We start from the raw sequence: 26,195 nt of genomic DNA on the forward strand, positions 1-26,195 counted from the left end.
TGTGTGCATACACACAGGCAGCACATACAGTGATACAATGTAGGCACTACTCCTACAGTCTGTCTGAGGTGAAAAGGTGAACAATATCGGTGCGTGAACAATACAGGGACTAAAAGGTGTGAACAGCACAGGGGATGACATGTTTAACCACTACAGGATCTTACAGCCTGAATCTGAGGTTTAAAAAAAGCCAGTTAATCTCAGTACTGATACCATGTAAAGCTTACATAAAGGTAAGTGGTCACAGCAGCCAGACAGGATGGGGGGGGCCATGGGCTGACAGTTGGACAGCACTGGCCTATGCCATTGCAAGGGAGAAACCACCTTTCAATTTATGCAACTGGTTAGAGTGCAGAAGCAACCAATGAATTGGTCCAATAGTAAATAAGTAAGGGCAGAGCCTGTACCTGAGGATGTAAACATACAGGACGTTCTCAGTGTCAGGTTCAAAACAGGCCACTCCCATCGCTTCAGAAAACTGATCAGAGACAGGACTGATTTCACAGGTATAAAAAGTAGCTTTTCCAGTGGCCTTTTTACTTTTTCTTATGGAAAATGGATTTTCTGACACACTGAGAGCATTATTGATGGTTTAATAAGATTTGGACATTGAAGGTGAACAACCCATTTAAAGCCTGAAAGCGTCAGAACAGCATGTCAGTGAAGTCTAAAAAAAATCAGCAAATCAGCACCAGTGCAGAAAGCAAAATGCCTGCAATCCATACTATGTGCTACAGGCCTACCCCTAACAGTTTTTCAAAGCTAATATATTCAAGATTTTTTTTTTTTTTTTTTTAAATGTCTTTAATACAAAAATCTTTCCCTGCATCTCCTAAAACATTCATCAGCTAGCACTCTAAAAACTATAATCACTGAACTGTTACTCCTGGCTGTTTTGTCTCTTCAAGCAAGCTGGGAGTCCTTTCCAGCAGAGTGCACTGCCACCATTTTGTTGTCAACTCCCAGGAATCCTCTGCCCAACCTGGACAGTTTATGCACAGTTTAGAACCTTTACTGAGGTTCTGCACACATGCCCAGTTTAAACTGGCATAGGAGATCCCTGGGAACACAGTCAAGAAGATACTGCATAACAAGTCATTGGGGCTCATTCACTTGTGCAGCACAGAATTATTCACACAGAGAACATATTTGGCATGCCTGTGTTTATATTTATAAAGGAGGACAAGATTGGTACATTTAGGGCGAAGACACATGGGGCGATTAGTCAAAGCAACTTTTTCAAAAATTGGTTGCAGCGGTTTTCCCACCATTGGGTAGTGTACAAGTTGTTGCGACTAATTGTTTTTCAGTGCGCAGATTAGTGCCCACTAATTGCCCCATATGTCTTCACCCTAAATGTGCAAACATATTTAACAGTGCGACTGAGCTTTTTACATACGGCATAATCGCAAATTGTGACTATATATTTGCACACTCTGTGTCCAAGTCACGCCACAACTTTGGTGGTGGAAAAAATATTTGAAAAGTGAAAATCGCAGCTATATTTGGCATATTTGTACACAATAAACACGCATAGAGGGCATGCTCATGCAAATATTATGAACAATGCGCATTTCACTGCAATTCACAAAAAAAGTAAAGATGGGCACATCAGTGCAAAATATAAGTGTTTAGGAGAAAACATTTGAAAAACAACCATTTGCAAATAAATGTGATATGCAAACTACATAAATTACTTTCAGTGATTAGTCACTGAGCATGCATAACAAACTGGCACCAAACTGGCATTAGATTACTAGTTCACCGATAAGTTATCTGTACAATGAAAATCACTTCTTCTCCATGCCTACAGCAAGTTTATAAGTTTCTTTCTTTTAAGTTAGAACATATGTTCAACAAAAGTCATAATTATTGTACTATAAGTGTATACTGCCCCTTTAAAAGGAACCATTAAAAAGTAGCTGCTACTAGCAGCTCTGTGTGTCTTCAAGGGTGAAGACACACAGAGCTATTAGTAGCAGCTACTTGTCATGGCCACTAAAACGGACAATGCTGATTGTTTACAGATAATTGTCTCTACGTGTGTTTTAGCAGAGGCAATTTTCAGTATTTTCTATGGCAGGGTATTTTCTGGTGTTTTTTCGGCGATTTTGGGAAATCGCGCCGCCGCGTGTGCCATCCCGCCGGCGACTTACATGTTCGCCGGTGGGATGGCGGGTCATGGCAACTCGGGGAGATTAGTCGCCCGTGACAAGGGAGATTTGTCGCGGGCGACTAATCTCCCCGTGTGCCAGAGCCTTAACAAGTAGCTGCAACTAAGTAGCTCTGTGTGTCTTATCCCTAAGGGTGAAGAAACACAGAGCTACTAAGTAGCAGCTACTATACAGCTACAAAATGGCAGAAAATACCTTGCCATAGACAATACTAATACTATACAATACTGCTAAAAGACATGTACAGACAATTATCAGTAAATGATCAGCACTGCCTATTCCCATAGCTGTGACAAGTAGCTGCTTCTAGTGGTTCCGTGTGTCTTCACCCTAAGGACGCAACTAGTACCCCTGGGGGTTCTTAACAACCAGCTAAGCAGGGAAAAACAATCCATGTGCAAGTTTACCGTTACATGTGCGTTTGTGATGTTACAAGTTAATCTGTTCTATGCAACTTTTTCTTTGTACATAATTATTTATTTCACATGGTTTTGAATGATAGCTTTTCTTTGTACATATACTTGCACTTCCCTGCCTGCAACTGAAAATTCTGTCTGGTTGTCATAGTCACTGACCCCACCAATCAAACCAACAGACTAACTTTGAGGATTTAATATTATTATTTTTGTTATTGCCCATTTTATTTACAACAAACTCTGTTAATCTTAACCATTTTTAATTCCTGGGAGAAGCAGGGAAAAAAATCATACATAAAAAAAAGATAAAGACCAACTGCAAATTGTGTTAAAATCCTATTGTTTATGTCATACCATAAAGTTTATTTTGAACAACTCTTCTGACAGCTGCAGACACCCAGGCTGAAAAAGTTGAGGTGAAACCTAGAGACTACATTAAAGTATAATAATAAATGATTCAGCGTAATGTATACACAGTGCAGCACCATCAGGTATTTTTTTAGGAGTAGGAATTAAATAGTATTAATATCGAGGAGCCCCAGACAATTCCAGCACTTCTAGGTTAAAGCTTGTCGCAGGCCGAAATGAAGCAGCCGCACGCATGTGTCCTAACTCGGCAGCAGCAATGTAATCGCGATTGATTTGCTGGGCACAGGCGCCTGACACCTACACAGCGTGCGCTCCTCGTATACAGATATATACACACCATATTCACAAACAGAGGGCTCCATGCACACACTAACCACGCTCAGCACACATCAACGCTATGCATCCAAACACACGCACGCCCAGTAGCTGCGAACACCACAGCAGATTATGGAGGCCGCTCATGTCGGGGCTACCTGGAAATTTCCCCTTACACACTACGACCATCAACGAACACTTTGCAAGAATAAAAATAGTAATTACCGTGCCCCAGCTGAATCTATTTATAGCCCGAAGTGTCAGAGGGTTACTTACCGAACTGGGGGCGGTCACGGCTGACGAGCTGCTCATGTCTACGGCCTTCCTCCTAGCGCGCTATCCCGAGCAAATGCGCGCACCCCGGAGCTTCCTTGTGCGCTCTCTCTCTCCCTCACACACACACGGGAACGCTCCTGCACGTCACGCATTGCTAGTGTCCTGGGTAATGTGTGACGCGCTGTGACAGCGCTGCCTTCTGGCACTTGTTAGGGTTCCGCGGCCGCAAAATAACAGCAGAAGTGAAATAAAATATTTCTTGGAAAGTAACATTCTTATTTTTTCAATTGATCCAAGAGGAACACTAAATGTCACCGTTTCCCCTTAGGCACAGCCGCTAAAACGTATTATCTATGCGCAGGGCCGCCATCAGAAATCACGGGGCCCCTCACAAAAAAAAATTCTGGGCCCCCCTAGCACAAATACAAAGGACTCACAGACATGAGACATTGGTAGCCAGCAGGGCCCCTCCTAGTACATTGGTAACCAGCAGTGCCCCCCCCAGTACATTGGTAGCCAACAGTGCCCCCCCAGTACATTGGTAGCCAGCAGGGCCCCCCTAGTACATTGGTAGCCAGCAGCCCCCCCCCCCCCCAGTACATTGGTAGCCAGCAGGGCTCCCCTAGTACATTGGTAGCCAGCAGGGCCCCCCTAGTTCATTGGTAGCCAGCAGGGCCCCCCTAGTACATTGGTAGCCAGCAAACCCCCCTAGTACATTGGTAGCAAGCACAGCACAGCCCCCCTTGTCTTGTGCGGCTCCTCCGGCGGCTTTGCGCTCCTCAGGCGTGGTTCTTCGTTCCTGACAGCACTGCACTTCTGAGTGCCGAAAGACGCCAGGCCCTTTTATAAGGTTGCGATTAAAGGGGGCCCGAGCTACTAAGAAAACTGTAGCACCACCGGGCCCCCTTTTAAAGTTAAAATTGTCCGGGCCCGGGACGACTGTCCCCCCTGTGCCCCCCTGATGGCGGCCCTGTCTATGCGTGTGTTGTGCGATGCCCGGATTGGTGCGTTCCACCTCACTGCAAGCTTATGATTCTATACCCGTTGGTCTGAATTATGATTATCTGATCATTTTGATTCACTACAAAAAAAAATCCGTCTAGAAGGGCTAACCTGTTTGCATCTATTAGACTTCCTGATTTTCTTTTTTTATAAATTGGTTGTGGAATGGCAGAATACCCATATTTGGCCACATAATGGTTATATTTACGAAGTTTCTTCCCAAACTACACCCAGAGAAACCCCCAATTTTCATAAAAGATTGCCAAGTATCTGGAAAGCCCTGACCTTTTGGGGTATGTAATTCAGCTCAACCATAAACACTGGGCATTAAAATAATAAATTATCTTCATTTAAAAAGTTCATCTTTATTATATAGAAATTAAAAACATTTGCTCAATGCAGAAAAGATGTAAAAGTCTCACTGCTTGAAGCATTTTGTGGTGTCAGCTTTTATTTAAGCAAACACATTTTAATAAGAGCAGGTTATTATTGTGAAATACATTCTGAACGATGTTGAGTCATCGCCTGTGAGTCCTACCCGAAGGCATGGGCTCCGATGCTCATGTGTCCAAGGCTTTCACCAATGAACAGCATGTGCGGGCAGACCCACCTTCGCCGAAGCTAGGGTGAGAACCACCAAGTCTTGGCCTAGGGTCAATCCCAGAGGACTATGACACCTATCCAGGGTGCACAAATCAAGCAAAAAAAGGGTGTAGAAGTGTATGGGTGCAATGCCATTAATCGCCCTGGTAAGGCTCCATCTGGCGGCTGGTAAGAAAAAAAAGGAAAATACATCCCACCCGCCTAATGGCTGGGGTAAAGGAAGTGAAGCATGATTAGGCAGAAGGAGCATGTGCAAAGCCCCCGACGAAAAAAACAAGCCAGCAGCTCTTCCCTAATGGGAACACAACTCCTCCGCTTTCATCAAGCTTCAGCTTCACCACAATTAGCAATAATCACACCTCTGTTGGACCTCATTGGCTATGATACTGCCACTGCGCAAAGACATGGGATTAACACTGTATATAACCATCATTGTTTATAAAACACATAGTTGGCCAACATTTGGGGCAATGACACAAGGGGCATTTTGCCATTCAGTGTTAAATCATGGAGACAAAAGCTTGACATGCCTTGGCAATGAGTGCAATGTCGGCATTCAATATGTGTAATTGTGTTACAAAATGCTCCATGTCTCATTGCCCTTAAAGTATGCCCTAATGCCTGCCTATGGGTGGTAAATGTGTTGTTTGATGCACATATGTGACCACTTGAATATTACAGGTATAATTAAGCAGCTCTATGTCCCCCAGGATAGAGGGTTGTGCTTTTGCAGAGACCCCAAGTTTAAGGGTGTCACATGCTCTGTACACTTTCTGTATCAAAAAAATCCTTGAAGGAACAATTCTTGGAAGAATTTAATTTTGCAAAAAAAAAAGCCAAGCAGTAAAGCAATTTAAACGCGAAATGTAGCCAGACTGATCGGCCATATACAACGTAATTACATCACTAGCATACAACACCGCAAATACTTATATGCACAATCCATTTCATGGGAGTTTGCCCGCCATATTGATATTACGCGGCATATTTCAGCATAGTGTATATACAAACCTTAGAGATCAATAGTATGGCTTTCCTTGATTACTGGTGTTTCTGCTGAAAAACACAAACACTGGCGTCATATGGTGGATGTCAGCTTGAAAGAACCCCATGGAAATTGCTAAAATGCGTGTCCCATTGTTATCAGTATGGCTTTTTTGTTTTGTTTTATGCGTATTTAAACTCGAATCGCGTTTTTACAAATGCAACGTAAAAACACCCTGTGTGACCTTGACCTAAGGAAGCGAGACATGGGAAGATTTGAGTACAAAACAGCAAGAGGCTAAGATGGAGAGAAAAGAAGGAGAATGAAGAAAGACAGGAAGAGCATAGGATAAAGGTTAAGAAGGAGAAAAGGTATGAATAGTAGAGAAAATTTAAAGAATTGGTGGCTATAACATGAAGAGGATGGAAGGTTTGGATAGATAAAAGGGAACAGGGTGAAAAGGGATCACTAAAGGAAAATAAATTGGGGGCAGAGGCGGGTGAGAAGTGGGAAAAAGAAGATGTGTCCAATACAGGTAATTAACAGTGTTAACACTCAGGAACATTTCAGGGTAAGAATAAAATTAGGTAAATAGAGGCTGTGTAAAATAAAAAATATTTTCAATATAGTTAGCCAAAAATGTTATCTATAAAGGCTGGAGTGAATGGATGTTTAATGTAATAGCCAGAACACTACTTCTTCTTTTGCAGCTCTCTAACCTGTTAAAAGTCAGTAACCAATCAGTGACCTGAGGGTGGACCGTATGGGACATAACTGTTTGCTTTAGAATCTGACCTTTGTACTCAGGATCAAAAGCAAACTAACTGAAGAGTTATGTCCCATGCGGCCCCCACTCAAGTCACAGATTAAGAAGTTAGAGAACTCAAAGCAGGAAGTAGTATTCTAGCTATTATGTTAGACATCCACTTTATAGCCTTTATAGATTACATATTACTGTAGCGGGCAACTAATCTCCCCGAAATGCTATCCCACCGGCAAGAATGTAAATCTTCAGTGGGATGGCATGCACGCACTGGCTATTCTTGCTGGTGGGATGGCATTATGTGGAGATTTGTCGCCCACAGTAACGAGGATTTATTGCGGGTGACTCCCCTTTTGCCACTGCCTTTAAGGGAGGGCTGATCAACAGAAGGGGCCAAAAAAAAATGTGGGCCAAATGTGACCCTTAAGGCCTTTTTATGTCCCCAGTCTTCTCAAGGACTCTGTAGAGATCTTTGTATGACATAACTTTAATAAAATTTGTCCCTTAAACATGTTATCACAGGTTATCAGTCCATTGTAAGTAAAAAGCTGCATAGCATTGAATTAGAGTAAGGAAACTTTTATAGAACTATGGGCTATGTCACACAATGCTCTCTGATCTGTCCCAAAAAGGCACACTTTTTTGAAGATTTTGAAGATCAAAAAGCATTGGTGGCTTCTCCACAGGTGTGTCACACCAAAACATAACATTATTAACTACTATCCATCTACTGTTTCTAAATCAAGTGATGAGGGGTCCCTGAACTGAAAGTCTGACAACCAGTGCCATACTGCATTATAAATATTTTGCCCACCTTAAACCTGTGCACTAAAGGCTCAGATCAGTAGCTCTCTGATACACAAATTATTATTAAAGGTCCAACAGAGAGAGACGTCACCCGCAACACATCTCTCTGTGGGTCATTACCCATATTGTGCAAGGTTTCTGTCTATAAAGGTTTGTTGCTTTACACACAAGTATGTTTGTATTCCCTAAACATCCTTTTCAGCCATTTGATTTGACCTGTGTTTTGTCACAATGCGGGATGCTATTCTCTACACCTTGTCACTACTTTTGTGTGCTGGAACAGAACTAAATCCGAATCAACTGACTTTTATTGGCAGATATGCTGATAACTACAGTTGCAGTTATACATTTTTGTATTCTGTATGGCATTTTAGATTTTCCATGGGCTTCTATCTGGTCACTGTATATGTGTTAACCATTGACCATATTGACTGAATACTGCATAACTGTTAACACGCAATATTGACTAGACACTGAACCCTTCTCCATTTGTTTGTGTGGGCGGTCATTTCTAATATTTTTAATTTCTAATAGGCTGCACTATGATTGAAAAAAGAAGTGTGTGTCGTTATTTATAACCAGTGAGTATGTGGATATGTCTAAAATATGTCCCTTTTCATATAGGTTAATCAATTAAAAAAAAAAGGGATCTACGGTAAGGTAGAATTTAAGGGTAACTAAAGCCACATATAAAATTAGGTTCACATGAACGTATCTTAGCCCTCAGTCTGCTGTACATCAGAGGCATAGGAGCCCTATAACACAAAAGTGGTCTTGGGTGACATATCTTATGATTTGAGTACATTTTTAGCCTAATACAAGCTGACTCTTGGTGACCTATGGGATAGTGAAATGCTATTTATTTTTATTTATTTTCAAGGATGAGACAGGCAGTAATTAAATACTATGTTTTGGAGGACAGGTATGTAACAGTAGAACAGCATGTTTGTATGTAGAAGGAAAATGTAGGCTATATACACACATGGCTCCTTGATCTTTGTGCAGTTTTCAAATTGTGCAGGTCAGAGGGCAGATGGATTTGTTAAAGGTCTAGTTACTTTTGTGTGTTTAGCAATACAGAAACCATGGCCAAATGCTGATGTAGATACACAAATACCTTTTACTGCTTTACCGATTCAGCACATCATTAATGTTTGCAATTTCTTTGCCCCTGCACACACTGGGAAATTACTAGACCCCATACCTAATCCATCTGCTCTCTGCAGGTTAGAGTGCAAACTGGACAGAATTTAAGAGGAGCAACACCACCAAATAACCACATATGTTCACGTATCTTAAAGGTTCTGTTCACCTTCCACGTAGCAGTTTTCAGATAATACACCAGAAATGAAATTTTGCAATTACTTCTTCTTTGTTATTGTGCAGCTCTGGGAGTGGGAATGCCAGTTCTTTGGCTCTGATAGGTTAGTTGATACAATTAGTTAGCCCTGCTAGCATAATCCTAATAATCCATAATTAAAGGCAGCAGTTACAATAGTTGCTTACATTCCACGGATGCAACAGAGAAATGTATCAATTAACATACCAATTGTAACAGATCATAGTGGCATATGAACTACTAAGCTGCCAGACCAGAGAAAGGAACAAAAAAAAAAATAGCAAAACTTATTTAAGCCTCCTGTCTGCATGGCTTAAGTATACATTGCCTAAGAGATTCAAGGTTCTGGCTGACACTGTTCTTTGGTTTAGTAAAACAAACAATTTGATACAATATTACAACCATTTCATTGATAGTTCGTACAGCAAAACAGTTAAAGTACACAAGTCACTAAAAGTTCTTGTGAACACTGATGTCTGTGTCCTCCATACACCGCAATCTCATCCTCAATGGATGTTTGGGAAAACCTACAGCTGGCTAAGAACAGACCTAACATAATAGTGTTGCATATACAAACCCAACTTTACATTGATGTCTACTTATTTGTATGCTTATATTTTCTCCATCATCTCATGGAAGATGGTGGAAATTAATACAGCTAAACCCTATAGCTGCTTCCAATTCATTTGAAGGGAAATGCAGTGTATAGCACACATTTGTACTGACAGGCAAGTAATGCATAGAATGCCAAGTTCTATTATCCTAAGTTACCCACCAGTTTTAGTAGACTGAAGGGCAGGTACTGGCCTTTATATTAACACCCTAGATCAGTGCTGTCCAACTTCTGTTGTACCGAGGGCCAGAATTTTTCCGACCTACGTGGTGGAGGGCCGATAATGGAAGCCAGTTTTGACCACTCCCCTTTTTGAAACCACACCCACTTGAAACCACACCCATGTTATCACATGACCATACCAATATTAATGGTTGTAGTACAGCAAAAACCTACCATACTCTGCCTGCCCTACCCTGCCTGTGTGTGCCATACTCTGCTTGCCCTATGCTGCCAGTGTGTGCCATACTCTGCCTGCCCTACCCTGCCTGTGTGTGCCATACTCTGCTTGCCCTATGATGCGTGTGTGTATGGCACACACAGGCAGCCTACAGTGACACAATGCTGGCACTGCTCCTACAGTCTGCACAATAACTATATATTAAAAAACTTTTTAATTGCAGTACCACCTCAGTATATGTTCTTTTTGTAGTGTGCAGGGATTATTTGTGGGTTTCTACTGCTCCTGAGGTGTGAACAGGGGAACAATGGGGGTGATTACAGCCTGAGCCTGAGGTGTGAACACTGCAGGGGGTGAACAATGCAGAGATTAAAAGGTGTGAACAACACAGGGGATTACACATTTAAACAATACAGCCTGAATCTGAGGTGAGAACCATGCAAGGGGGGGCAGTTAATCACAGTACTGATACCATTTAAAGCTTACACAAGAGTAAGCCATCAAAGCAGCCAGACAGGTGGGGGGCCACACAGAGGGGGGTCGCGGGCCGCCAGTTGGACAGCACTGCCCTAGATGCATGTACAGTACTGACGAGCAGCTCAACTTTACATAACCCTAAACTGGCCTTTAAAGCCCAAATCAATCATCTTACTTAAATAGGTAATAAGATTGTGATGGTCGCTTCAAGAATAAAACCAAATTCTAGTGGGGGTTAATGTTAATGGGGGGGTTTAAATCTAACGATTTAAAATAAATTTGTAAAGAAATGAATATTTAACAAGATTTTCTCTGAGCTATTTTGTGAACTTGCAGTTCCGTTTTCCCCAACTGTTAGGGGCACATTTTTTTTTTTCAGGGAACAAAAACCTGAGTTAATTCTCTATAACCTACCAAACCGATTTAAGAAAGCCTGCTTCTCTTACAAAATGGTGTTCAGGTCTGGAGTTGCTCTTTTATCTTTTGGCAGTAAACTCAAGTGGCAAACATTCTTCTTCCTCGCTGTGAGCAGCATTTAAGGGTTCTAATATGAGGTATGCCGATCTTCTCACAAAATCACACTTCACTGCACAGGTGGTGCAATCTTCTTTCATAACTATATTATATGCAGGAGGGGAACGTTTATTTAACTTTATATTGTGACCACCTATGCATCAACATTTTGGGAGAGTAGCCCTCAACCCCCAAAACAGTGATGCACAGCTGTTTCTTTGTGCAGTTCCTTTAAGTTTGTTTCTACAAACTAAAGACATAGTTAAACCAAAGACAGCAATTTAAGCAGCAGAATTAATTCAGTGTTGTACCCGGTCAATCACACCTGAGATTTTATAGACAGTTTTTCTAAGGTTTTATAGACTTTTAAATTTAAAATGTGTCACACACCCTTATAAGAGAAGAAATGGTAACATGCAGTTAGTCATCCCATCATAGCACTAGGAGATCTATATAAAAAACAAACAAAAAAACCCATTTTAACTGGCCAGAATCCACTAATTTAGGTAGCCCAGCATATTAGTAGCCTAGGCCCAATAAATATATCAGTATACCACCTTCTAGAAATTAGGACAAAGACTGGTGGTGGGCTTATATAGCTGTGTGCAGAGACGCACAACAAGCAATTTTAATGCAGATTTGTCAGATCCTGCTGGCAAATAAAGAGTTGTTCTACTTGAGAGGGCAAAGGAAGGTACCACTGTAAATGGAACAAAATTTCAAACAATGGATCAATGTAAGATGCATACAGTAATGATAACCACACATTTATTTTCCCTCTTTATTTTGATGTAAGCTCTCATACTAGATTTACAAGCTGGTGAACACTGGTAACTTATTCTCCCACAGAACTAACATCACACATTTCCAAGACAGTATAAATATATGGTTGCGCTAACAATACAGACCACCATTTTTATCAATTACATAATAAAACAAATCAAGTATCCAAATATCAACTTACACAGCTCAAAAAGCATACAAAATACAGACACTGAGCTCTGCTTTGGAAGTAGCAGAACTTTAGGGAGTTTAAGGAATTACAGAGCAATTGTTGAAAAGCAATTCTCCAAATGTATCATAATAAAAGAAATGATAAGTTCAGAAATCTTATGATAAGAATTTAGCTTTACATTTTAAAAATATTTACTGAAAAAAAAAAAAAAAAAATGATATTCTATACTTCCTGCACAAGACAAAGGCAACATTTGACTAGAAGGGTGAGGGAATATAGCACATATTAGGCCCTCCATATAATGGGTGCAAACATTAATTTAAACAGTAAGGCTTTGTCTGAAAACTTGTACAGGATAACTGATGTGCTTCTATAATAACAGAAATAGAAAACTAGGGTGGTTAGTATTAGGGCTATGTCATGGGTTGGCAATGCACAAAAGGAAGCAGGAAACAAAGGCGAGGAAGAAAAACATTTCTGAGCAAATCTCAATAATACAAAAACTGTGGGAGAAGATGTAAACATATAGTGAGCAGCCAGCCACGAACCAATGCCCGATGTTAAAATTGTGGCAGTTTAAATAATTAGAAACTGTTAGGAGGGTTATTTAAAACTGCATTTTAAAAATGTTGGCATTTGCAAAATTTGAATAATGTAGAGATCAAAAAATGTCAACACTTCATGATTGTAACAAGGAGGAACACAGACAATAAGCAAATGAATCAAGCTCAATTACATGAATTTATTATATGTAGTAACAGCAGTCACAGTACTGCTAGGATTGTGACCTACTCATGTTCATACTAAGTAAGCTTCACTTGACCTATTAATATTGACTATAAGCACAAAGTCGGCACAGGTCTTCATTTTTCTTCCACAGTATATTTTGGAATGCTAATTCACTGAATGCAACAGTTATTTCGGTGTCCGTTGGAATCTTTAAAACGTAAACGCATCTTAGGACGATATTTTTCCAAGTAGAGCAGCTGCTTACTGTTGAAGGCGCCACGTCTTTTCCTATTAACAAAACAAAACACAAAAAAAAAAAAAAAAACCACATTACAGATTAGCTTTAGGCAACTAGAGCAAAGGTCAGTTCATGCTACGCTTACTGTTGTAACTAGGAATAAGGAAAACATATCCCACCTTGGGGGGGGGGGGGGGAGGAGAGGTTTGGGGCTTGGTATAAGGCTAAACAAGGTCTCGACTGCTGCTGTTGTACTTAGATTTAAAACAGCAAGCAGATGATGGCCAATTAGGGTTGATTATTAATTATCTGTTACAATGTTATAGGCAGAGGAAGCCTGCCCAAGGTTATGGAGTACATAGGCATCAATGTGCACACTCTTAATCCAACACGCTTTCCTAAATCAACATAACAAAATTATATTAAAGTACATAGACTACTGTCAACACTAATGGCAAAAAAGTTAATGTCTTACGTGACTACACTAAAGTTGGGTACAAAAAAAATAAAAGGGAACTGGTTCAAAATTAGAGCAAAGTAAAACTATTTTCTTAAAAAAAACCTTAACCAACCGATATATTTTAATTATATTATTTTAAAATTTGCTATTGCAGGTCTTAACTACAACAGAAAGCAGTGTGGGAGTATAAGACACACCTTTGCCTATTCACTGGCTGATGTAACTAGCATGCCCTTTGTTTGTGTGTAACCACACTGCCATATGACCCAAAAGAATGGACATATGGCTTAAAAATTACATTAGGGGATTATCCAACAGAATATGCTATTAGCATTAGTTTTAAGTGATATTTGTCTGGATACCTGCAATGTTCTGAGATACATGGCTAAAAGAAAATTAAAAGGAATACTTACTGCCTTATAAACTGCACTGCATCTTCATACTTCATTCCACTTTCAATGAGTGCAAGAGCAACAAGGACTGGAGCTCTGTAAGCGTAATGAAATTAAATTTTTATGATTTTTCAACTAATGTTTAGTAAAATGGTAAATAAAAACAAGCAAGTTTTTAAATGATGGCTTGCATTTGATTTTGTAATTTAAAGGCCAACTATCAGACATTCAGCATCGATTAATCTTTCCGACTGCAGTAATTAAAACTAGATAGATCTCTACTTTCATTTTAGATCATGTAGTATAACGTATACTGATGGCTTACATTGGCAACACTTGGGCAATTAAACACCTATGTTCATATGAACACTTCAGTTCCATCTTATTACAATGGCACATGTGCGTAATTCCAAACAATAGCAGTTGAGACAAAAACGAACCTGCCAAGGCCAGCAACACAATGAACGGCTATACAGCAACCAGGCTCTTCACGGAATTTCATTTTCAGGAGGTTTAACCAATCATCTACAATCTGATTGGATGGAGGTGCACCATCATCAAATGGCCAATCCTACAAAACAAACATGCAATGAGGATTTGATAGGATTTGTAGTGCTAGAAAGTATAAACCTATGCTTGGGTTAAAGAGGGCAGAAGACCTGGCTGTTTACTTCAGATGTTCAACAGAAAAAAAAAAAAAAAAAATAGGTATAAACCACATACTGGCTCATTTGAAATATTTATTTGTAAAAAGCACACACTCATGAACAGTTCTTGGTCTGCCTGCTTTTTGAGGCATGGGGCACTGCCCATTTTTCAGCAGATGTCAAAAATGCTGGCAGAGGAACACACCACTTAACATCTGCGCAACCAGCAGGCAAGGAAATGGATGGGTCTTGTAACACCATTCTGCCCTCATACCATGAAGGGGACACCTTTTCACTTTTGCAACAAGTATGTGCTGCAGTTTGATTTCACTATGATGTTTGTTTAAAGCCTAGGCAAGGGGTCATGTGACTGCTTAGCACCCGACTGAAAAGGTCATGGCAAGGTGGTAGAGGCACACACCAATCGAGTGAGTACTCATACCATGAAGCGACCTGAAAGCTTTTATGGATCCTGATGTCATTTTCTGCAGTAACTTATCAATGTTGCTCTCCCATGCAGAAAACAGACTACAAGTGTATTGTATCTTATGCAGCATGGAGGGTCTGCATTGTGGGGAATATAACCCTATGTATTATTTTGAGCATCATTTTCCTATAAGTAGCTGGGAGGTTACTGTATAGTGGGTTGCTTTTAAGCTATCAGTTATTAGTAATTTTAGCCAATGTTATAAATCTGTGAACATGAAAGCATGATCAAGTAGCTTACATAAAACCACCTGATAGGTGTCAGTTATAACCTTTTTAAACATCATTTAAAATTAGTGCCTCACCCAGAGGAGCTTACAGGTAGCCATAAAAAAATCATTTCAGTCCAGGTCATGTTATACTATAGAAACCCAGTACAGTAGCGTCAATGCATTTATGTGTGGGATGAGTTGCTGATCTAGTCCTGTATTTCTAAATAAGTAAGCCCATCTAAAATCTGAGTTATCATCACTCATAATTGCAAACTGCTTATGCAATGCCAACTTTGAAATATCAAATAATTACATAAGATAACTCAGTTTTCCTTTACTTAAAGGAGGAGGAAATGTAAAAATTACTGGCAGGTACCAAATGTTAAGCACTGTTAATCACTATTACAATCAGTGATTGTAATTGCTTACAGGGCTTGTGCTCCTGTTAGGAGATAACCACACCACCCCGGGGTAGTGTTCCTCTTACTACTTCTCTTTGCGCCACTTGCACAGTAAAGTGAAAAGCCAAACCTAAACAAAAAAGGTTGGTATTTTCATTCTGCTACACATGTGTCAGCCTTGGGATTCATAATGAAGAGACACGGAAGAGGATCACTCGCTCACAGCTACTCCAGTCTGGTGCCGTTTTCTCCTAACAGGAGCACCAGCCCAAAGTAAAAGGTAAGTGATCAGAATCACCTAACATTTGGCACCCCCAGTGATTTTTAACTGTCAAACACTACCCTATCACATACAAATTAGGGCTACAGCACATCAGGCATTTTCTCCATGAGTGTATTTCAGTCATCAAAATAGTGCCTTAACACTTTGAAATTTACTCACCAAAACTTGAATTCCTTCCTTTTCGACTAGAGCAGTATCATAAGTGGCTTCACACACTCTTACTAATGTTGTAACACCATATTTTTTAAGCTCCTATAAGAGATTTGTGAGAAAACAGCATTAATGTTGGACTTTCTTAAAAGGTGCATTTATTTCAAGATCATGGCCTATAACCTATACTAGCAATCCTTCACCCACATCTCATTTAAAAACATGGTTCTATTGGGTAGAACCATGTAACTGCAATGAAACACAATACCCATGACAAAACCAATACTTGTGTATTTATTTTTGGTTTCTAGTAAGTACAATATTACTGCTTTCATTCATTAACTGGATAGCCACAAGCATTTGAGGCTTATGTGATAAACTGCAATAACACAATGGCATGACACAAACAAGCCAATTAGCAAGTGCTTTCACAAAAAGCAGGCTTATCAATTTAAGAAATAGTATTCTCTCCTTTATAAATGACAGAATTAACTAAAACTCAAACTGTTAAAGGCAGAGAAGTCTATATAAAAGGTGTTTTTGTGAGAACCAGTACTATATAAAATTAAAGCTAAAAATAAATTCAATTTACTTTTTACTGAGGTATATTACTGCTGCATTATGTTTAAAAGGATAAGTAAGACTTATCAAAATCTTTTTAAAAGACTTCATATAGCCCCAAAATAACATCCCTTTCTTCTTGCACTCCGTTTCAGCTCTCAGCTACCTTCTAGTCGAGCATAAAGCTCTTTGCTGGGCTTTTTTCTGAGTGTAAAAACAGTTGAAGGTGTCTACTGCACATGCCTGATTGATTTCGATTGAAGCAGAGGCAGCAAGAACGTGCCGCAGACACTTCTTTGAGCATCTCCATTCAGAGAGGAGGATAGTTCAGAAAAGAGGTAGGAACTTCAGCTCTCTGCTGCTTCCTAGTCTAGTGTGAAGTTGAGAGGCTTGTGATACAGAATTTACATGAGAATGCAGCGATAAAGGCATGTTATTCTGGTAACATTTTAAGAGTCATTTTAGAGAGAAAAAACAGTTTCATTATTCTTTAACTTCCCATTTTACAGCAAAGTTCACTTAGTCTTACCTCTATAAACTTGTTTAGAGTTGCATTGGTGGGGTTGTGTGTTATGAGGAATCTCATGTTCTTGTAGGTTATCTCCACTGGAGCTGGGCGGTTCATTCTGGCCATTTTAAATTAGTAAAAAATGTGCACGGTTTAAAAAAGGAAGAGTGTTTGGGGGCAACTAAAAGTTAATCAAAAGAAATTATGCTTGTAGCTGAAGTCAACTTCACTCTACTCCACGGGAAAATTCTCAGTGCTTGCTTGGATGGAAGCAATGGAAGCGAAATGGACCTCCGTATGAGAAGCAGCAAATCTTCAAATCAGTAATACTGAGGCAAAAGAAATGCAGTGCACTGAGGTTTACCCCATCCAGATTTCAGCCCCTTAAGCAAAGTGCTCAATCAAATTCAGTTTTAATCCAACACTTCTTGTACAGGCCGACTGCTCTTAGGGGGGTTTCTTGGTGGAGTAGTAATGAATTTCTTCTACAGTTCACTTGTCAGCATAGAGCTCATGCTGTGCCTGGCAGTAGTCTCCACTGCCCTTCAGAAACTCCATAAATGTGTGACCAAGAACACCACAGAACTGCTGTTGAAAAAGAGGGGGAAACAATGCTCTTTTAATATGCTGAAAGTTTTCATAAAAGCTAGCACAGCCATAAACCTAAGTGGCATATATTTACGCCCCATATCATTGTTCATGCATAAAAAGACAATATATAAAATATTAACTGAAAATACACAATTTAAATATTGCTTCATTATGCAAAACTTTTTGCCTGTTATTGAAGAGATAAAGCCACATTGTTCACACATTTCACACAAGGCATATGAACTCAGTTTAGTGCAAAATGTGGCAGTAACGTGATAAGCCTAAAAACTTATCAGTACTGATGGGCAAATCAGTCTTTACACCAAAACTTCGCTAAACACATGAAGTCAATAGGCGCCTTTTTGTGTTGAATTTTTCATGCATTTTTTTTCCTTACAATCCATTGTCTATGCGCATTTTTTTTCCTTACAATCCATTGTCTATGCATTTTTTTTTTTGCAGAAAAACCTGGTGAAAAGTTTTACCCACTGCTACTTATGAGACAAAAAGAATATTCTGGCTGATAGAACAGACACACAGCTACAGTTTTAGGACAGTAGGGCTGGGCGATATGCCGTTTAATACCGAATACCTTTTTTTTTTTTTTAAAAACTATATTCATTTTTCAGATACCGCAATACCGGGGTGTCAGGGTACTCACCCGTGCGGCCCAGTCTCGCACGCCTCCTTGCGTGGGCATCCCGTTGTCCGCGGGACGTTGCGCACGCGTGTCAAAGCGCACATACATGTCAAAGCGGCCACGTCCGCGACGCGCCGGTTCTGTGCATGCGTGGGGGGTATTTAAAGCTATCAAACTTTCTGTTGCCGATCCTTCGCTTGCCTGACTCTGATTTTCAATACTGCAGTAATTATTCTCTAATTTATTAGGAAATGGGGTTAACACCTAATCATGCATGGAAAAAAAATACCGTCAAATACCGTGACACCGATATAATTTTGAAAAATACTGTGATATAAATTTTTGGTCATACCGCCCAGCTCTACCCGACAGCCCTGATCAGTGCCAATTGTTGAAAAATTCTTCTAACACAATCTATATTCCAAGAGGACAGAACAGAGCACCAATCGGGGCATCCTTTTATCAAAAGGCAATTTAATTGCTGAGCAATTATTAGAGTAAATGCTTAATGGAATGTACCAGCATATATCAACTGACCAGATCTGTGTTTATCTCCCTGTGCAGTGGCATAACTAATTGAAGCCCCAAAAAGAGGTCAGTAACAGATGGGGTTGCAAGCCCAAAACCAATAGCATTATGTCCCTGTCCGGAGAAACAAACTGGAGGGGCTACCGCCCCACTCGATTTATTAATTGCAGAATATGCTAGCACCCTTTGTTACACACTGTACATATATGTATGTATATCTTTATAAAGCGCTACTAATGTACGCAGCGCTGTACAGTAGAATACATTAATACAAAGAGGGGGTTATTAAGATAATAAGATAAATACAAAGTATTACAATAAACAAATAAATAAAAGATATAGTTGCAATAAGATAAGAGTCAAAGACACAAGAGGATGGAGGTCCCTGACCCGTAGAGCCTACAATCTATATGGGAGGGTAACTTACAGACACAAGTAGGCAAATATTAGGTTTGTAGTTTCGAGATCAGGTGCTGGGTGAGTCTTTAAGTTTAGTTTTAAAAAGACAGAGGGAGGATTCTCTCCGGAGGAAATCCGCAGGGCATTCCCAATGGGACAGCAAGGCAGAAAGGTTTAAGGCGGGAAACAGCAGTAGTAGTGGGGGGCGCAACCAAGCAGTTGCTCTGCGAGGAACAAAGGAGTCGGCCAGGAACATAAGGAGACACAAGGGAAGAGATGTAGTGAGGAGCAGAGGAATTGAGGGCTTTGAAGGTTAAGAGAAGGAGTTTGCAAGATATTCTTTGTTCAATAGGAAGCCACAATAAGGACTTTAGCAGGGGAAGGGCCTGAACTCTCCTGGATGAGAGGAGGAGAATTCTGGCAGCAGTATTTATTATAGACTGTATGGGGGAAAGATTGGAGTTAGGGAGGACGGTTAGTAGCAGGTTACAGTAGTCAAGTTTGAATAGGATGAGAGCATGCATGAGCAGCCTAGCTGTTGCAGTAGAAAGAAAGGGATGGATTTTGGCAATATTGCACAAGAAAAAGTGACAGCTTTTGACAGTGGTGTTAATTTGGTCAGAGAAGGAGAGACAGGAGTCAAAGATCACCCCCAAACAATGCGCTGAATCGACCAGGTTGATGAGGGCGCCTTCAATAGAGATAGCAAAGGGCCAGGCTTAGGCGGAAAGATCATTAGTTCAGTTTTTGTTAGGTTCAGTTTGGAGGTGGCATTCTGCACTTACTGGTATATAACACCAACACCAAAAGAATAATGTTTTAAAGTAATTATAAACAAAAATGTACTGTTGCCCTGCACTGATAAAACTGGTGTTTTCTTCAGAAAGACTGCTACAGCCAAGGGGACCAACCATTGAAACTGAAAAACTAAAAGGCACATATTGCACAGCAGGTAAGCTCCATAATAGAGTCCAATAGTATCCTACAGAGCTTATCTGCTATGTAACTTGGGTCTCTACTTTTCCAGCTTGAATGGCTGAGCCCTTCGCTACATATCAGCTTGTTTTTATAAACCACAGCAGTGTTTCTGAAGAAAACAAAACTTCAGCAGCCATGGGACAGTACTCTGAGCACCTCTGCATTGTTGCTTGTCCCAGGGATCCCTTTTGGCTGTCCTGGGCTGGGCACATAATCAGAATGGTATAATCAGAAATCACAATGCAAAAATCTTGCTGTACTGCACATGCACACAAGGATCCCTGGGATAGGAAATGTGAGGTTGGCATAGCACTCAAGAGAATAGTTCCCTAAACAATGTATAGTAGGGTCTGAAGTTAAGAGATTAGAATCATTAGGGGATGCATACCAAATTGGCACCCCTTCACACTAGAGATTAGGGCTTCCTTGTCCTTAATTTGGTCTACCACTTAAGCTACCCAATTACTTTGTGTGCTTCCTTGTAGTTTAACTACACTTTTTTCTAAAGCCCATTAGGGTGAAAACACATCAAGCTACTTAGAAGCAGCTACTTGTCACGGTTACTAAATGCCAGAAAATACCCTGCTATAAACAATACTGAGAACTTCCTCTGCTAAGGGCAGTGGCACAAAGGGTGATTAGGCGGCCATGATAAATCTTTACTACGGCGGGTCGCTAATCTCCTCGACATGCCTTCCCACCGGCAAGAATGTAATTTGCACACGCATTGCTTCGGTTTTCCAAAGTCAACTTCGGGCGAACGAAGCGAGGCGTATACCAATCCACCAGTGAGTTACATTCTTGCCAGAGGGATGGCATGTAGGGGAGATTATAGTGAAGATTTATGGGCAACTAATCTCCCCGTGTGCCAGTGCCCTAAAACATGTAGAGACAACGGTCAGGAAATAATCAGCATAGTCTATTTCTGTAGCCATGACAAGTAGCTGCTACTAGTAGCTCCATGTGTCTTCACACATAAAGGGGGAAAATAATAAAGGAGCTGCAAATAATCACCACATAACTGGGAGGACCATGCAAAGCACTTACACATTTTTGCTTTGACCCATCCAGTATCGGTCGGTCAGGCCTTGTAGAAGAGTGAAGAAGAGCTGTGACTCCTCATACACATGGTGCACAGGCAGATTAAAGGGGTTATGTCATGATTTTAATGGTGTACTTTATACTTCTAAATTACACTTTCCATAGCAAATAATTCACTCTACCATTTAAAAAAAATTTCTTGAACCAACAAATGTATTTTTTTTAGCTGTAATATTGGTGTAGGCGCTTTGGGCCTAAATCTGAGCTTTCAGAAGGAGCAGGCGCTACACATTAGGACCGCTTTCAGATAACCTATTGTTCCTCCTACTCCCATGCAACTGAAGGAGTCCCAAGCCGGGCTTGGATTTACTACAGAGTGCTATTCTGATATCTTCTGGGAGCTGCTATCTTGATACCGTCCCATTGTTCTGCTGAACAGCTGCTGGGAGGGGGTGATACCGCTCCAACTTGCAGCTCAACAGTAAAGTGTGAAGTTTATCAGAGCATAGGTCACATGGCTGTAGCACTCTGGGTAATTAATATGGCTAGCCCCATGTGAAATTTCAAAATTAAATATGAAAAAAAAAATCTGCTTGCGTTTTTGAAAAACGGATTTCAATGCAGAATTCTGCTGGAGAAGCTCCATGAACTGATTTGTTTTGAAAAAAAAAAAAAATTTTAAATCAAAATCATGTTTTCCCATAGGACACAGATACAGATCAGGTTGGCAGGTACACCATACAAATACTGAAAATGTTACAAAATGTTGTGATTTTACTGGTACTGGTTTGAACAGCTTAAAAGAAAAGTAAAATTAAAATTGCTGGGGAAAAGAAGGCAAATGTATACTTTCCATCTTCTCAGTATCCTGCATTGATGTTGCTTTAAAGGACAAGGAAAGCCCTATTCATTGTGGGAGTGGGGCCAAAACTTTGAACAGTGAATAGAATGCCTAGGTTTGTTCCTTGGGACGGTGCTCCGATTAGAAAGAAAAAAATGAACTGGCCCAAAGATTTTTGAAGGGGGCACTACCTTACCTTGACTTACCAATTGCCCTCTTGCCTAATGTACATTTGTGCATACACAGCAACATAAAATTTAATAGCTTCTGCCTACTGAGCAAAGTGAATCTAAACCAGAGTATAAAGGTGGCCAATTCCTGCTGCCAATATTGTTCCTTTAGACCGATTCGGTGGCTTATCTGCCAGTGTATGGGCAGGAACAACAGACCTGCCGGACCAACATCTGGCCTGTAATCGCCCCCGTAGGTGGGTATATAGAGAAGATCTACTGTGTATGGCCACCTTAAGTTTGTTGAGGTAAGATGGTGCCTCAGTGCTGCAATTCAAACTTCTTCCTGACAGGAGCATATGGCCAGGGAACAAACCTAGCAGCTTCATACAATGGATAGTGTGTAACATTTTGGCACCCCTCAGCCATTCTTTGATTATTCTGATGATAGCCCAGTCAAGCATCTCCAGACAATGCCATGCGATGCTGCACATAGCCATGACAAGCCAGTCACAGTCTGGTCTGCGAATTATTATGTTGAATCTAGGCAGTTAATACTACTTACACATATCTTAATGAACCCAGTATTCCTTTAGCTGGTGGTCACAACTATATGTAGCAATACAGGGTAAAGGGACTAAAGGATCCATTTAAAGCATTTGTTAAAGTAGTGAGAACAATGCAGACTCAATATAATTTGCAGAGAAGTCAATCAGAATGAGGATATAAATTAATACTTTACAACCTACTACCTGTCCTAAGGGATCTGGCACATGGGGAGATTAGTCGCCCACGACAAATCTCCCTTGTCGTGGGCGACTAATCTCCCCGAACTACCATCCCAGCGGCGAAAATGTAAGTCGCCGGTGGGTGCGCACACGCCGCACAGGCGAGTTCGGCAAATCGTCGGAGCTGCCTCGCGAGGCATTTTCGGCGATTTGCCGAAAATCGCCTGCGCAGCGTGTGCCATCCCACCAGCGACTTACATTTTCGCCGGTGGGATGGTAGTTCGGGGAGATTAGTCGCCCACGACAAGGGAGATTTGTTGCGGGCGACTAATCTCCCCGTGTGCCAGAGCCCTAAGTGTCAGCACAGTGCTGAGTAAAAGGTCACAAAATGCACTTTTCCCCCCCAAATACAGTTCACATCTCTGCCCAAAAGTGGTGATAAACCAAGCGTCAAATGAAAGCATCAGTCACTATCTGGAAAGTTACACAGTGACCAATGAACCAACAATGGGCTACAACCTGCATACAATAGGGCATTAAGGCATAGTTAATGAATCTTGCTAAAAAAGCTAATCCTTGTTGACTTTTGACCACTAACATGACTTTGCATTCTGCATACCTAAATACTCCCCATTACTATTGTCAGGCTAACCTTGGTTCCCTCTATCAGCAGGAACAAACATGCAAGAACTGTCCAAGAGCAAGCCTGATAAAGGCCTGAAACATTGCCATGTGTCCTTGTCAGCATATTTTTAAGCAACAAAATGATTTAAGGGTTTGTAAAATAAAACAAACTGGAGTGCAGTCTACCATACTTATGGCCAAGTGAATCTTTAGTACTTAAAATTGGACTTTGTTCCATAATGGGAATGATTGAAAACAATCTACACATGGCTATGCTTTTCCTTTTAGTGGGTAAACTTGAGAAAGCAAAATACACCAAAACGCCATGTTGCATAAGCACTATAGGACAAGCAAATATACGGTGTCAACTACTATGAAGCTCTGTCAGGTACAAACCTAGGGAAGCAACGAGACAAGTCACAACATGCTCTGACACTTAGTAATACAACTCAAGTGCATGGTGAAAAGGTAAAATATAGAGATAAAGATAAAAAAATTATAACCATCTAGCTGATTCACACTACTTACTGGACACAAAGAAAAACTATATAGGAGAGTGAAAGGTCTAAGAAAGGCAGGCTATCAAAATCCTAACTTATGGGAAGCAGCTTCTGTACAGCTCCATACATATCTATGCCTGATATGGAGTATAGCCAACCTAGAAGAATCTACCAGGAATATCATACCTGCCCCACTCCAGCTGATGAAGTACAACTCCCAACGAGACCTAATGTAAAACATGGCTGGCAGCAGTATACCAGGTCACCTCACACAAGAGATACCATAAAGCCTGCGTGTTGGGGGTTGTAGGCCAATTATGCCCATGATGCTCAAACACAAGATGAAGGAAAATGGAAAAATGAATTCAGGAACAACTAGGAATACTGATAGTGAGAATGCCATGACCCATATGACAGAACACACAACAAATGACAGAAATGTCAACCAGTGTCGCAAATAGCGCACCAAAAGAAAAGTTTGATATTAAAGTGATACTGACACGAAAAAAATACTTTTCAAAATATGAATATACATAAAAAGTTACCTATAGGTCGTGTTGACGGTTTTTCGCTGACAGGTTTGGTTTTGTAAGTAATTGTTACTTGAAGTTCCTAAACCTGACTGTCCCTTCTCAGCCTGGGAGTTACAGCTTCTAATGCTAACAGACAAATATGGCAGCCCCCTCAGAGGAACAGAGGATCAGACAGGTAATGTAAACGTATCAGGCAATATTTTTATGGCAAAATTATAAAGTTCTTGCAAAGAAAATGTTATGATAGATGTAAAAAAAAAAAAAAGATTTACTTTCTGGTGTCAGTATCTCTATAAGGAACTGCAACAGTATATCCAATGGGGCCAGAGATGCAGAGGCCTCTGATAAAATAGGAAGCATTGAATCCAATATGACGGGATAATTATACTTGCAGCCCTGCCCTTGATGTTACCAACAACTCTCACAAACCATCGTCCCAAAGAATCTTTCACTTTTGTTAAACAATTACAACCCTCAAAGCTAAAGCCTTTCTGCCACAAACGGAAAGCAGCCCTGGGAGCCATTAATGGAGCCACAGAATGCGCCGCGCTCGGCTGATCAGCCCACAGGGTCCTTTGTCTGTGACAGTCAAATACGGCGGAACCCGAGTGACAGCCCATGGGGAATCCCAAACACCACCCCGACATGTACAGCGACACTGTAGCGTCTAAGAGCCTGCGATTTCACATGGGCGAGAAACCCTTAACTACAGCGAGGAACACTACATAACTGTTAAGGGAGGGGGGAATCGCCGCCACAACGGCATACTTACAGGGCTATGCTTACTCATTGAAGATTGTATCTTAATCATACAGCCGGTTCCTAAGAATAATCGATGGAACAACAATGGGGCGGGCGGTGATGGAGCATACAGCAGACTGCTGTCTCCCAGGCGTAGGGCGCGGTGATCCGGGCTCAGTTGACGCGGCCCCGACCTCCTTCCTTGAGGCTCTTCTCCGTGACCAGTAAACAGCATGGGACGCGGATTACGCACAGCACACACAGACGCCGGGCCGCCTGCGTCACCAAGGAGTTGTTATATAGCTCCCGTGACGTACGAAACGACCTAGCCAATCAAAGGGCAAAACACAGCAGGCGGGGGGGTTACGGCGGAGGGACGTACCACATTGACGTCATGCCGCTAAAAGCCGGTGAGAACCGGTTCAATAAGCTGAAAGCCGATTTCTTTCTTTTTTTTTATACTGATGGGGGTGGGAAATAATTGACACACCGATCAGCCCGTTACATCAGCATGACCTTTATACGAGGCGCGCAGAAATGGCTCTGTAACAAAAAAAAAAACCCAAAGAGCTGGAGCTCAAGCGACTCGCATTATTGTTTTCTGTGTCGCAGTAGCCCACTTCTAGGCAGAGGTCGGCGCAGTGCGTCAAAATATTTGACATTGTTGTTAGATTTCTTGGTAGAGCCGCCAGTCCAGATGAACCATTGGAAGTCGTTAAGGCGTGGTTACGTCGTTGTGTGTGGTAGTAGAATAAGAGGGAAAGAGTCTGTTTTTCTGCTATTAAATTACTGTGTAAATTGCGAATA

The 26,195-nt window shown here is 41.0% G+C and overlaps 2 protein-coding genes across 5 annotated transcripts in view; both read right to left on the minus strand.

Moving 5' to 3' along the window:
• The window catches only part of phf3 (PHD finger protein 3), a 42,349-nt gene extending 38,646 nt beyond the window's left edge, over window positions 1-3,703 (minus strand). The window contains exon 1 of one of the 2 annotated variants that reach the window (XM_004914500.4): window positions 3,551-3,703. The gene's annotated coding sequence lies outside the window, so the exon portion shown is untranslated. The other variant, XM_012963495.3, reaches the window with a different exon arrangement.
• Window positions 3,704-11,819: 8,116 nt separating this feature from the next.
• ptp4a1 (protein tyrosine phosphatase 4A1) lies at window positions 11,820-25,673 on the minus strand. 3 transcript variants are annotated; one of them, XM_012962917.3, is made up of 6 exons: window positions 25,420-25,673; window positions 17,096-17,662; window positions 16,015-16,107; window positions 14,267-14,397; window positions 13,848-13,922; window positions 11,820-13,024 (listed from the first exon to the last, which is right to left on the minus strand). In XM_012962917.3, the coding sequence occupies exons 2-6, from the start codon at window positions 17,198-17,200 to the stop codon at window positions 12,907-12,909; spliced, it is 522 nt and encodes a 173-aa protein (XP_012818371.1). In that variant the 5' UTR covers window positions 17,201-17,662; window positions 25,420-25,673; the 3' UTR covers window positions 11,820-12,906.
• Between the last annotated feature and the right edge of the window lie 522 nt (window positions 25,674-26,195).

The sequence above is a fragment of the Xenopus tropicalis genome, chromosome 5 (genome assembly GCF_000004195.4).
Source record: "Xenopus tropicalis strain Nigerian chromosome 5, UCB_Xtro_10.0, whole genome shotgun sequence".
Classification (NCBI taxonomy): domain Eukaryota; kingdom Metazoa; phylum Chordata; class Amphibia; order Anura; family Pipidae; genus Xenopus; species Xenopus tropicalis.